This window comes from Diabrotica virgifera, chromosome 6, assembly GCF_917563875.1.
Source record: "Diabrotica virgifera virgifera chromosome 6, PGI_DIABVI_V3a".
NCBI classification, from domain to species: Eukaryota; Metazoa; Arthropoda; class Insecta; order Coleoptera; family Chrysomelidae; genus Diabrotica; species Diabrotica virgifera.
In genome coordinates this window covers 216,707,282-216,721,157 of record NC_065448.1, presented here as the reverse complement: position 1 = coordinate 216,721,157, position 13,876 = coordinate 216,707,282, and the positions used below count along the sequence as shown (strand labels likewise).

Below are 13,876 nucleotides of genomic sequence, written 5' to 3'. Positions count from 1 at the left end.
ACATTTTGAATGACCGCCATTTTTGTAAAAAACAAAATCTGAGATGGCCTCATATCTAAATTTGTACCTTTATATGTGCAGTATATGTGGACCAAATTATATGCTTTTATCATTAAATGTGCAATTCTTATAATATTTGCACGAATCTGCCGCACTATACATTAATTTATATATTCCATAATTTTTAAAAATTCAAATGAATTCCGGAGTATTTAAATGTTTGAATGATTTAAAACATAACTTAGAAATTAATGACCTATTTAGAATTTTTTCTATCTGATTATACTAATTAATAGTTCGAAAAAAATTACAAAAATAAATTAAATTAAAAAATATAAATTAATATATTTTATCGACACTTAACTATAAATATCGCTTAGTAAAAACTTCAGGGGAGTCAATTGAGTTATTTAAATTAAATTGATGACGTCTTTTATATATTCATAAAATCGGGTGTCAAAATTAATAGAAATTGGAAGCACGCCAAATCCTTGTACATATTCTTTATTTCCCTTCAGATTCGTTCATGGTTTCTGCGGTACAATGTTGGCGAGAAAGAAACAAATATCGTGAACATGTATAGAGCATATTAAAGATACAGAATGAGTCGTGAGGAACTCTTCTACTTCTTGATGTGCATATTCGTTACAAATGTTGGCGATCCTCATGGCAATCTTTATCTTATCTGCATTAGCACGACAAAGCTGCCCAACTGTGTTGAACCAGCTTCTGAGGATCTTTAACTAATACGTTCTTCATCTTTCTCACTTTCCAAATATTTTTTCTTTCAGGAAGGCCTGCTGGAGGATATATCTGAGTTCATTTCGCATAATGTGTCGGAAGTATTCTAATTTTGAGATTTGATGGTGGTCGGTACCTCTCGGTTCTTCTTCATTCTTCAGAGAAGCTCGTCATTTGTGACTCGGTCAGTTCACGGCATTTTAAGTATTCTCTGATATAGTAACATCTCAAATGCTTTGATGTAGAAATCTTCTCACCATAGTCTTTATTAGGTCTGCGTAGTGTGTTAGAGATCTTTCTTTTGCCTCCTACCTTTTCTTCTACTCTCAATAATTCCATGGTTCCCGTTCTTCTGTCTATGTGGCCGACGTAATTTAGTTATGATCGATTTACATTTTTTAATAGCCTGTCTTTCTTGTGAAGCTCTTCCAGGATTGACAGATTGGTTCTGTGTTCTATCCAAGACGCGCGTAGAATTATTCTGTAGAAGGCTTCGATCTTCTATCGTTTTTGGAGTCCATGTTTTATCTGCGTTTGTAGCAATGGGAAAAATAAGGGCATTGACAACCTGAGCTTAGTATTCATCGTCGTAAAGTTTCTGGCGATTGGAAAATGGGGATAATTTAGCCAATTACATTTTTGCAGGGTAAAATAGATTTTACTCTTTAAAGACAACCAATAAAAAGATCTTTTACTAATTTTAACAGGAATAATATTAATTTCCGTATTACAGCAAAAATCATAACATATAATATGTTATATTTATTTTATATAACTACATTTGGATTATTATTATATTTTGTGAGGTAAGAGATAAGTATAGAGAAATATGGATAATATAAAACGTCACTGCATTTCCAAAATGCAATCGAATGTTGTTAGTGGTTTGGTGTAGGATTTGGTGTAGGAGATGAAAATAGGGTACTCATCAGCTATTTTTGAGTTTGAAATACCTCCATCGTTGAGCAGTTTCTTAATCGACAGAGACATTTACAAAATACAATTTGAATAGTCAGAATAGAAACATTTTAGGATAGAATAAAATGGGACTTTTAGATGCAAGCAATTTAGATATCATCCAATTTTATCTGATAACAAAATTTTATTTCCATGAAAAGTTTTTGTTAGTTTTTTTTCGTTAGTTTTGCTTAATGGTACATACGTAATATATTTTTTTTATAATTCAATTTTGGAGGTTGGACTTCAAGTCACATTTTAATGTGTTTATCATATTGTGTCATGTGACTTTTTCATGAATGGATTCTGTCCAAGACCCATTAAAATTGTTTATAAAAGTTGCCCAAACCTGAGTTAAAAGAGTTCATTATCTCATTAAGAGCGTAGGCGCAAAATATCGGGCCAATGCTGTTTAAATGCATTCATTTTTCGAATCATGAAGAAACTAATTCATATTTTTGAAAAATTTAAACGCAGAATGAAAGATTACATTATTACCGAGGGCTGAAAGTCCCTTAGAATAAACAAAAAGTTTCTTGTGAATGAGATATTTTAAATTAAAACTCCCATTCAATTTTCTCTTCTTTTTCACTTATTAAAATACACATTATAGAATATTTCAGGGACTTTCGTCTCTCGGTCTCGGTGATAATTTCATTCTGCGTATAAATTTTTCAAAAATACTTATTAGTTTTCCCAGGACTCGAAAAAATGAATGCATTTAAAAAGCATTGGCTCGTAATTTTTCGCCCACGCTCTTAAAAGCATAAGTTATCGTTTTCACTATTAGGCCAGGAAGTTTTCAAAGCATCGATTTAATATTAAATTACTCAATATTGTCCTATATAAAATGTTAATTAAAATATACAAAAAACACGTTGTAGTCCATTAATCGAATGATACTGATGGAGAGCTGCCAATAAAATTTGTAATATGTCTTAAATATTGATATTTAATCTGAATCTAATCAGATGTTAATAAATGTATTGCCATCTGCCAAGTATTTTCTTTTATAATAAATATGTTTACTATTCTCTAGTAGTTAACATATTTTATTTTTATTAGTGAGATAGATTCGAACGTTACTAATCTTTTTAAAACAAAAATGAATAACCATTTTCAATTTCGTTGCAAAACGAAAATACAGCCGCATCATATTCTAGTTCAATCAGAGAGTGCAGCAAGCACCTCTTCCGGTTTCGAAACTTATTAGTCTCTCATCAGGAGGCACATACGCTGCTCTCTCTGATCCAACCAAAACAAACCACGGCGTGCAGTCTCGGATTGCAACGAACGAAATGGCATTGATGCCCTAGCGGCAACTGTTAGCAAAAGACTAAGTTTTCACTCTAATGGCATATAAAAGGGGGATGTAGAGTAACATTACGTTGTTTTATATGCCATTAAAGTGAAAACTTAGTTATTTTAAAACATTTTATTTGTACTGTAGGTAATTATTGTTTTCTTTATTTTAAATTATTTGAAATGGTATACCTATTATAGGTAAATATTATCATCAGCATTTTTTAGTCCATTTCTGGACATGTGTAGGTATCCCCTGTTTGTATCCAGATTGCACCATTTTGTACAGTATGGAACCAATTTTACGCCATCTTTGGCTTGCCATCGTGTAAGTGCTAAGTGGGCTTTATTTGCTTCGTTTATCTGTTCTTGCTCTCCATTCGGTTAACTTGTGTGTCCACGTCCAGTTTCCATCTTTTATTCTTACCGCATGTCTAGCCCATCTAATTTCAATATGGAAGCTTTATTCACAACATCTGTAACTCTGGTTCGGATTTGTAGGTTTTCTTTTTTGATATTTTATTATTACTTTTATCATTGAACGCTCCCTCCTGTTTTGTGCTATTCTTAGTTTTGAGGCTTTGTTTTTTATTAGAGACACTGTTTCAGACCATACGTCAATAATAGTAAAACACACTAATCGAAGACTTTCCTCTTCAGGTTAATCTGTACGTTAAAAGCTTCATATGCTGTTCATTCATTTGCTATTCTTCGTGATACCTCACCTGTTTGAATGTCCTTGCCTGTTCTAATTTGTGTCCAAGATATATATGTATTTATCAAAAAGCTCTACGTCGTTTTTCCAAATTTTTAAATTGTTACTGAGCACTAGGTTTGTCATAATGTATTCTGTTTTGGGGATATTTATTTTTAAAATGATTTCTCTGCAGGCTCCACGTCCCGTTGAAGAATTTGTTAAAGCATTGGTTAGTTTAATTTACAACGGAACGGGCGAACAGTGACAAAAGGGAAAAATAGCCAAATTAAAAAATGGAATGTTGAGGGATTCAAAAGTCCAACAAAGACACAAGAATATCAAAATACTCTCCAAATAAAACTCAACGGAATCAGAGAGAAAGATACTGCAGATGAAGAATGGAGACAATTAAAAAGAATAATAACGGAATCTGCAGAGGAAACTGTCGGAAAAGCCAAAAGGCAAAGAAATGCGGAATGGTATAATGATGAATGCAGAACTGCAGTAGAGGAAAAAAGGCAAGCTAGGCTTAACCAACTCCAAAGAAACACCAGAAATAGTAGAGAAATTTATAACGAAAAGAGAATACAAGCAACTAGAATATGCAGAAGAAAAAAAAGAGAGGCTTTGAAAAAACAAGTACAAGAAATCCTAGAACATAACAGACACGAGAGCAGAAAATTCTATAAAAGGATAAAAGAAAGCACACAGTCATTTAGACCAAAATTGACAATATGCAAAGACAAGGACGGAGAACTACTAACAGAGAAACAAAAAATTATAATGAGATGGAAAGAATACTTTGAGGAAAACCTAAACGCAGACAATGGAAATGATCAAAACGAGACAATATATTTTACGGCGGAGCAGCACATTGAAAATCCGATTTATGAAGAAGTAGTTCAAATAATAAAGAAACTAAAAAACAGTAAATCGCCAGGAACGGACGGAGTTACGGCAGAATTGTTGAAATATGGAGGACCCGAACTCTGGAGAAGAATTCATTACCTGATAAAGTTGGTATGGACCAAGGAGCAAATGCCGGAGGAATGGGAAGTTGGTCTTATACAGCCAATTTATAAAAAAGGAGATAAGAGGGAATGCCAGAATTACAGACCAATTACATTGCTAAATGTAATATACAAAATCCTTTCTGGAATTATCTACACTAGATTGTCAGAATACTCTGAAAATATAATTGGTGATTATCAAAATGGATTCAGACCAAATAGAGCCACTACAGACAACATATTCATACTTAGAACAATACAAGAGAAAGCTTATGAATACGACATAGAACTATATAATATGTATATAGACTTCAGACAAGCTTTTGATAGTGTGAAAAGAGACAAAATGCTGGAAGAGCTCCGAAATCTACGTATACCAAAAAAATATATCAGCCTCATAAAAATGACGTTGAAGGGTTCAAAAGCCGCAGTTAGAGTAGATGGAGAACTGTCTCCCCTGTTTGATATCAACATGGGGGTGAGACAGGGAGACGCACTTTCAACCATGCTGTTCAACCTAGTTCTTGAAGCAGTCATAAGAAAAACCAATGTAATTGGCCATATAAACACCAAATCAGTACAAATTACTGCATATGCAGACGATGTCGCCATTATTAGTAGAAGCAAGACACGACTAAGGGAAACGTTTAAGGAAATTGATCCTGAAGCACAAAAAAGAGGGCTTAAAATAAACGAAAAAAAAAAAACTAAATACATGACCATCAAAAGAACTCCTGAGAATGAAAATAATATAACAATAGACAACTATAGTATTGAACGTGTGGATGCCTTCACATATCTGGGCACAGAAATCAATCAGAAGAATTCCGTAAATAGCGAAATTAATGCACGTATTTCCAGTGGAAATCGTACATACTATGCTAATAAAAGATTGATGACGTCGAAATTATTAGACAAAAGAACCAAAATGACTATCTACAGAACCTTGATTAGACCCGTAGTAACCTATGGTTGTGAAACCTGGGTAATGACTAAAAAAGATGAAGCCCAACTCAGGATATTCGAGAGAAAGATACTGAGAAAAGTATATGGCCCGGTGCAAGAGGAAGACGGCACATGGAGAATCAGGAGAAATGACGAGGTTAATGATCTGAATGAATGGTATGACATTGTAAGATTTGTGAAAAGTCAAATATTGTCATGGCTGGGACATGTTCAGCGACAAGAAGACACGAAGACGACAAAGAAGATGTTACAGTGGAAGCCGGTAGGAAGGCGGCGGAAAAAGGGAAGGCCCAGGACGAGATGGTTGGATGACCTGGAAGACGACCTGAATATAAGACAATGGAGGAGAAGGGCCAAAGAGAGATCTGAATGGAAGGACATAACCAGACAGGCAAAGACCCATCCAGGGTTATGGTGCCAAAAGAAGAAGAAGAAGAACCCCCCCCCCATTGGGATGTACTTTGAGCTCTATACTCTTAACACCATAGCCCTCGGAGACCTTCCAGTAGTTGTAACCCCCCCCCTTTCAGATAGTTGTAACCCCCCCTTAGGATCATCCTGGTTACGCCTATGCAGATTGCACCATCTTGTACAGTATGGAACCAATTTTACGCCATCTTTGGCTTGCCATCGTGTAAGTGGGCTTTATTTGCTTCGTTTATCTGTTCTTGCTCTCCATTCGGTTAACTTGTGTGTCCACGTCTAGTTTCCATCTTTTATTCTTACCGCATGTCTAGCCCATCTTATTTCAATATGTAAGCTCTATTTACAACATCTGTAACTCTGGTTCGGTTTTGTAGGTTTTCTTTTTTGATCTTTTATTATTACTTTTATCATTGAACGCTCCCTCCTGTTTTGTGCTATTCTTAGTTTTGAGGCTTTGTTTTTTGTTAGAGACAGTGTTTTCGACCATAGGTCAATAATAGTAAAACACACTAATCGAAGACTTTCCTCTTCAGGTTAATCTGTACGTTAAAAGCTTCATATGCTGTTCATTCATTTGCTATTCTTCTTGATATCTCACCTGTTTGACTATTCTAATTTGTGTCCAAGATATATATGTATCTATCAACAAGCTCTACGTCGTTTTTCCAAATTTTTAAATTGTTACTGGGCACTAGGTTCGTCATAATGTATTCTGTTTTGGGGATATTTATTTTTAAACTGATTTCTCTGCAGTCTCCACGTCCCGTTGAAGAATTTGTTAAAGCATTGGTTAGTTTGATTTACAACGGAACGGGCGAAACCGGGAAGTGGCGAGAACGTGCGCTTTCTATTGTTCTACGCGCTGTGTCGTCCACGTCCCGGTGTACGATAAATCAGCCTTAAGAATTGTAATAAATTTTGTAATATTTAACCGCACTAATGTAAACAAAACAACAATCCAAAATGCTCAAAAAGCTATCCTTAAAAGAAATTTTAAGCATAAAATCATAATAACTGAACTAGTGAATATAGACCAGGGCCGATCTGTGAAAAAAGGTCTATTTTTGGATGTGCGAGGTGGCATTCGGATTTTTGCAGATAAAGTTAGGTAACAACTTCAACAATAATAATCGACTTATGCCCCTTTTCAAATATGCCCGGAACATTAATTAAATAATAAAAATATTTAAAAATTTCAAAAAACATCGATTTTTTCTACTTTCTTTGCTTATAACTTTAAAACGATTCATTTTGGAACAAAGTCTTACGGAAATAAAATAAAGACAATTGAATTTTGTATGATAAACGACTGGTTAAAAATGTCTTAAATTATTACCCTTTCTGCAAAATAGCAATAAATACAAAATAAGGGGGCAAAATAAGCCTGTTTTTATTCAATGTTTTTCAGCCACTTTGGTTGCACTTAGAACTTTCGTAATTCGCTTAGAAAATTCTTACAATATACTTAAATCGTTCACCAAATTTTATTAAAATCGACCTGATAGATTTTTCAGAATAATTTTGCAATCTATTTTTTTTAAGTTCAAATTTTTTAAAAACTTTCTGAAGAAAAAGTAGACCATTTAGAAGTTTGCTAATTTTTTTACATATAAATAAGTTCTCTACCTATCCAATACACTTTACAGAAATAAAATCGGATTATTTAAGCGGCTTCAGCACTGCTTTAAAGTTATAAACAATTTTTTGGCTTATAAACAAATACAGTGATAACGTTTGAGTTGGCATAAATTCATTTTCTCGAGAATAGGCGTCTCTGGAGATAAATCCCGAAACAGGTCGATTTTTATTTTTAAATTCTAATTTTTTGTGTATATATATCATACTAGTGACGTCATTCATCTGGGCGTGATGACGTAATAGATGATTTTTTTTTAAATAAGAATAGGTACCGTGTGATAGCTCAATCGAAAGGCTATTCAATTTTGTATTCACTAATATAAACATTAACATAACTATTTACACAGGGTTTGAATTTAAAAAAAAATTAATTAAATTAGTTCCAATATTTAGATTACGTCATCACACTGAGATGGATGACGTCACTAGTATGATATTTATGCCAAAAAATTATAATTTAAAAATAAAAATCGATCTGTTTCGGGATTTATCTCCAGAGTCTCCCATTCTCAAGATAATGAATTTATTCCAACTCAAACGTCCTCACTGTATTTGTTTATAAGCCAAAATATTTTGTTTATAACTTTAAAACAGTGCTGAGGCCGCTTAAATAATTCGATTTTAATTCTGTAAAGTGTATTAGATAGGTAGAGAACCTCTTTATATGTAAAAAAAAGCTAACTTCTAAATAGTCTACTTTTTGTTCAGAAAGTTTTTAAAAAATTTAGATTGCAAAATTATTATGCAAAATCTATTAGGTCGATTTTAATGAAATTTGGTGGACGGTTTAAGTATGCTGTAAGAATTTTTTAAGTCAATTAATAAAGTTCTAAGTGCAACCAAAGTGGTTGGAAAACATTGAATAAAAACAGTCTTTTTTGCCCCCTTATTTTCTATTTATTGCTATTTTGCAGAAAGGGTAATAATTTAAGACATTTTAAACCAGTCGTATATTTAGTCCGTTCTTTAACGGTAAAATATTGCAAAACCTCTAAATTTTAAAGAACCGCTTGGATTGATATGAAATTTGGCATACACATAGCTAACAAGTCAAAGAAAAAAAGTGATATTGTGCCGATATGTGCTTTTGCCCTGGGGGTGATTTTCACCCCCTTTTGGGGGTGAAAAAATATTCGTTCAAAGAAAGTCAGGAAAAGGATAAACTGGCTAATTTTCAGTAACTTTTGTTCTATAGAGGTTTTTCACTAAGTCAATACTTTTCGAGTTATTTGGCAGTGAATATGTTCATTTTTCAACAAAATAACCACGCTTTTAGACGATTTTTCGCAAATAACTCAAATAGTAAGAATTTTGTCGAAAAACATTCTTAGCAAAAATATAGCCTGTAAAAATTTTTAAAAAATGGTATATATATCACGTCTTTACTAGAAGAAGTAAGATATCACGGCTAGTAGAAGCAGAGTTATAGCTAATGAAAGATAGGTTCATATTCGTCAAATTCCAAATGGAATATTTTAACGTGAAATAACCAAAAATGAAGCATATTTCGGGGAAAACTCATTACAACTTATTTAAAGTGTTTAAGAAAAGCTTCATTTTTGTTTTATAAAAAAAATTTCTAGCATCAAAATTAAACAAATTACGCTCAAAATAAAGTTAGTCCTTTTTGGTTTTGGTAAAAAAATCGAGAAAATCACCCCCTAATTAGTATCTTAAATGAACTTAATCGTTACGACTTCACAAGTTTCTTGACTCTTGTATATATTGTTTATATGATCTGTAAGTTTCATCTGTTCAAAGTCCCCATTATTGAAAGGGCTGTAGTTAAAAGGGGTTGAACGAGTCACTGATCACGAATGTATGCAAATTTAGAAACACCAAATCTTAATCAATTTTTGTCTAACAGAAAAACAAAAAAATACATGATATTCAGAAAAGCAAATCTGACTTTTTTTGTTTTTCGAGATTTTTGGTATCTCTAACAATTTTTAAGTTATTTTGAAAAAAAGCATATTTTTCAAAATTTAAATTTTTAAAAATTTTATTTTGAAACCAAATTATTTCAAAAATAAGCACTTTGAATCGATGAAACTTACAGATCATATAAACACAACATAAGTAAAATAATTTGTGGAGCGGTAACGATTAATTTCATTTAAGTTGCTAATTAGGGGGTGGTCTTCCCGATTTTTTTTGCAAAAACAAAAGGGACCAACTTTATTTTGAGCGTAACTTGCTTAAATTTAATGCTAGAAACTTTTTGTAAAAATAAAAATAAAGCTTTTTTTAAACACTTTAAAAAAGTTATAATGGGTTTTCCCCAAAAAGTGCTTAATTTTTTGGATATTTCACGTCGAAATATTCTATTTGAAATTTGGTGAATATGAATCTATTTTTCATTGGCTATAACTCTGGTTCTACGAGATCCAGAGACCTAACGCGTATACCATTTTTTTACTATTTGATAGGCTATATTTTTCCTAAGAACGTTTTTTTCGACAAAATACTTACTTTTTGAGTTATTTGCAAAAAACCGTCTAAAAATGTGGTTATTTTGCTGAAAAATGAACATATTCACTCGCAAATAACTCGAAAATTGTTGACTTGGCGAAAAAGCTCTATAGAGCAAAAGTTACTTAAAATTAGTCAGTTTACCCATTTTCGGACTTATTTTGGACATATATTTTTTCACCCCCAAGAGGGGGTGAAAGTCACCCCCAGGGCAAAAGCACACATCGGCACAATATCACTTTTTTTCTTTGACATGTAAGCTATACGTATGCCAAATTTCATGTCAATCCAAGCGGTTCTTTAAAATTTAGAGCAAAAACCGTGAAAGAATGGACTAATTATACAAAATTCAATTATCTTTATTTTCTTTCCCTACGACTTAGTTATATGCAATGAAAGTAGAAAAAATCGATATTTTTCGAAATATTTAAATATTTAAATTTTTTTATTAATGTTCCGGGCATATTTGAGAAGGAGATTATAATTATTGAAGTTGACACCTCATTTTATCTGCAAAAATCCGAATTCCACCTCTCACATCTACCTCAAAACAGATCCGTCCTGGTCTAATAAACTAATAACTAATAACAACAAACATACTTACTAATAAGTTTCCTTTGTGGTGACTCCATTCCTCCGAAGAAATTGGAGTCATTGATATGTATATGTATACACTAAAAACTCTCACATGGCGTTGAACATTTTGAAAATTCTATGGCCCAACTCCAAGTCGAAACTCTAAATATACTCATCATTGTGCTAACGTTTGTTTGGTAGGTACATTCATTTTTAGATAAGACAATAGACGATTGTTACAAGCTAAATACCGCGAACAGTCTGTTAATAGAAACAATTATTTAGAATATTGTTGCAGTAACTTCGATTTTTAAGATTATGGTCTTTCTCGTATGTCATTTTATTTAAATATAATATACAGGGTATCCAGAAACTCTACCGACAAACGAAGACAGGAGATTCCTCGGATAATTTTAAGATATTTTAACCCAATTCACCTAATCTGAAAATGCTTCCTCGGGGTTTGCTCACTACGGAGACCAAAGGATGGTATCCTAGCCTAGAGTATGGTATCGTACTCTTCATATTCGTGAATTCTCGCATTTAAAATAATGTATTTATTTTACCTGGCGATCGAAACTATATTATTGATCGCTATGTAAAATAAATGCATTATTTTGAATGCCAGAATTCACGAATATGAAGAGTAGGATACTATGCTCTAGGCTAGGATACCATCCTTTGGTCTCCGTAGTGAGCACACGCTAAGGGAGCTAGAGCTCTTTGAAGATGGCATCTTGTGATTATGTTTTTCTTAAATAACTCCAGAACTCTTCTATTGAGAAAAACGAAAATTGGTACACATATTTATCTTCCAGAGATCAATCGATTCCATGTATTGCAAATTTCTAGTACCGGTCATAGGCGTCCGTTTTGGGTAGGTCCAACAGTTATTTTATCACATAACTTTTTTATTTTTATTTTTTAAGCATTTTTGACTCTGGATTATTAAATTGTGAAGTATTATACAACTAAAAGGTACTCTTGCTTAAAGTCGATAGGATACACCGTTTTCTAGAAAAATCAATTTGAAAATTGTTCTTCCTTGAATTTCCAAAAAAAAAAATTCAAAAAAACTATTTAGAAATCCGAAAACTGGTACGTTTATTTATATTTCAGAGATGAATCGATTTCATTAATTGCGAATTTCTAGTACGGGCCATATGCGTCCGTTTTGGGTAGGTCAACGGTTATTTTATCGCAGAACAATTTTAGTCCAGAGAAATAAGGTTTTTGTCGGGACACTTGAGCAGCCAGGTTGCAAATGAGTTTTTTTTGGGTACTACATATATACCTAATACATTATAAATACAAAAATGCCCGTCACAGTTCGGACGTGGATTTTAGTTAACAAATAAGGGTCAAAAATGGCAGTCTTTTCGGTTAAATCGCAACAATTAAAAGTGGATTTTTTAAACATCGTATTTAGAGTATTCTTCTTTTAGTAGACGAGCAAAGGTGTAAAATGGCAGTTTTTGAATTTTGATCCGATCATTTGTTGCTTCGCTAATTGCAAAATAAGACTAAAATTTCGAAAATAGAGAATTTGCTTATAACTTTTGCGAAAATGAACTTAAGACTTTTATATTGCACAAAAAGTTGATTCAACCAGTACATATAATGCTCAAAAAATTTCAAGATTATTCGACGATTAGTTTAAATTTTATTCAATTTGTTTATCCCAAAGAGCTTTTTTTGCAATGTTATTGTTCAGAAAATAATAATGATACAGCAATTCTGTGGAAACTACATGAAAGAAGAATATTTATATTTTCAAAATGTTTAAAAAAATTAATAAAAAGTAATTTTTATCATTCCGAAAACATTTTACTAAAGTAGAATCATTTTTGGCTTCTAAACAATTTGAATAGCTTTGTTAATATTGACTGTAGAGTAAATCTACTTTGGGATTTCAAAAACTAGTATTTTTACACAAATTTACAAAAAAACTTTTTGCCTTAGTTAATTGAGGTCAAAGTTAGCCAGTTTTATTATTTAATTCACAGTTACTTCTGTATACCTAAAATTATTCCTGTAACAGTGCTAGTTACCATACTCCTCCAAAACGGCTTGACCGATTTTTATGAAATTTTACACGTATATACTGTAGGACTGAGAATATATGTATGGTTATCCAAAGTATTCAGAATATAATGTGCAACATCTTCACGTCTGGCCCTCCCTGAAAATTTTTATATGGGCATCCGTGTTTGTCACCGTGATTTGTAATTATGTCCGAAATGTCACGTAAGCAGAGGGATGATGGCTTCGTTGGTAGAGCATTCTATTAAAGATCGAGAGGTACCGGGTTCAAATCCGGACTTTTTATTTCTTTTTTTTTTTTAATTTTTGGTATTATTTTAATAAAAATTTTTTGAAAGTGGTAGGTAAGTATTAAAATTAGTTTAATATTTAAATAAAATACAAATAAACTGTTTAGTATATTTATATGTTGAAATTATATAATAGAAGTATAACTTCTTACGTACGTACAAAACACACACATCCTTTTTTTCTTTAAAGAACTAATCAAAGAAAAACAGGAGAGCCAATGTCTAAAGGGAACCCATAGAATGATATGAATATCCTGAGAAAAGCAAAGATCATTGTATGCGGATCAAATTTGGTTTTTACTCTTATTTTTGGCCTTGGATGTTTTGAAAGTATTGCAAAACCGGGACGAAAAAGGGCCTTGAACTGAACATTCCTAATTAACTAAAAATGTTGGGAATGTATATTAAGCCAAATATATTGAAGAAAAACGTCGGAGCTAGCGAAAGACAGTCAGCTGAGAAGAACTAATATAGACTATACGAAACTGTATAGCCTGTAGATATACTTCACGAGACTGTATGGTGAGTTGCCTCGTACAGCTTGTCCACATGAGGGCGGTTTGCCAACGTCGACGTCGCGGTTTACCTGAATAAACCAACCGCCGCGGTTCAAGTTGCCAAGAAACAAATGGAATCGTCATGTGCAACCGCTCCATCGTCAAACCGCGGCGGTTGTAAGTTTACTAGGGGAGGAATGCAAAATTGCACCATCTTGTTTTCTATAATACATAATTTAAAATATTATTACCTGCTTTAAG

At 32.7% G+C, this 13,876-nt stretch overlaps 1 protein-coding gene across 2 annotated transcripts in view; it reads right to left on the bottom strand.

The window, feature by feature from the left end:
* Positions 1-13,876, bottom strand: part of LOC126887237 (uncharacterized) — a 200,570-nt gene that overhangs the window by 164,280 nt on the left and 22,414 nt on the right. For both annotated transcript variants that reach the window (XM_050654645.1, XM_050654646.1), the window contains exon 2: positions 10,814-11,046. In XM_050654645.1, the coding sequence (XP_050510602.1) occupies positions 10,814-10,841 (28 nt within the window). In that variant the 5' untranslated portion in view covers positions 10,842-11,046. The remainder of the gene's footprint in view (positions 1-10,813; positions 11,047-13,876) is intronic.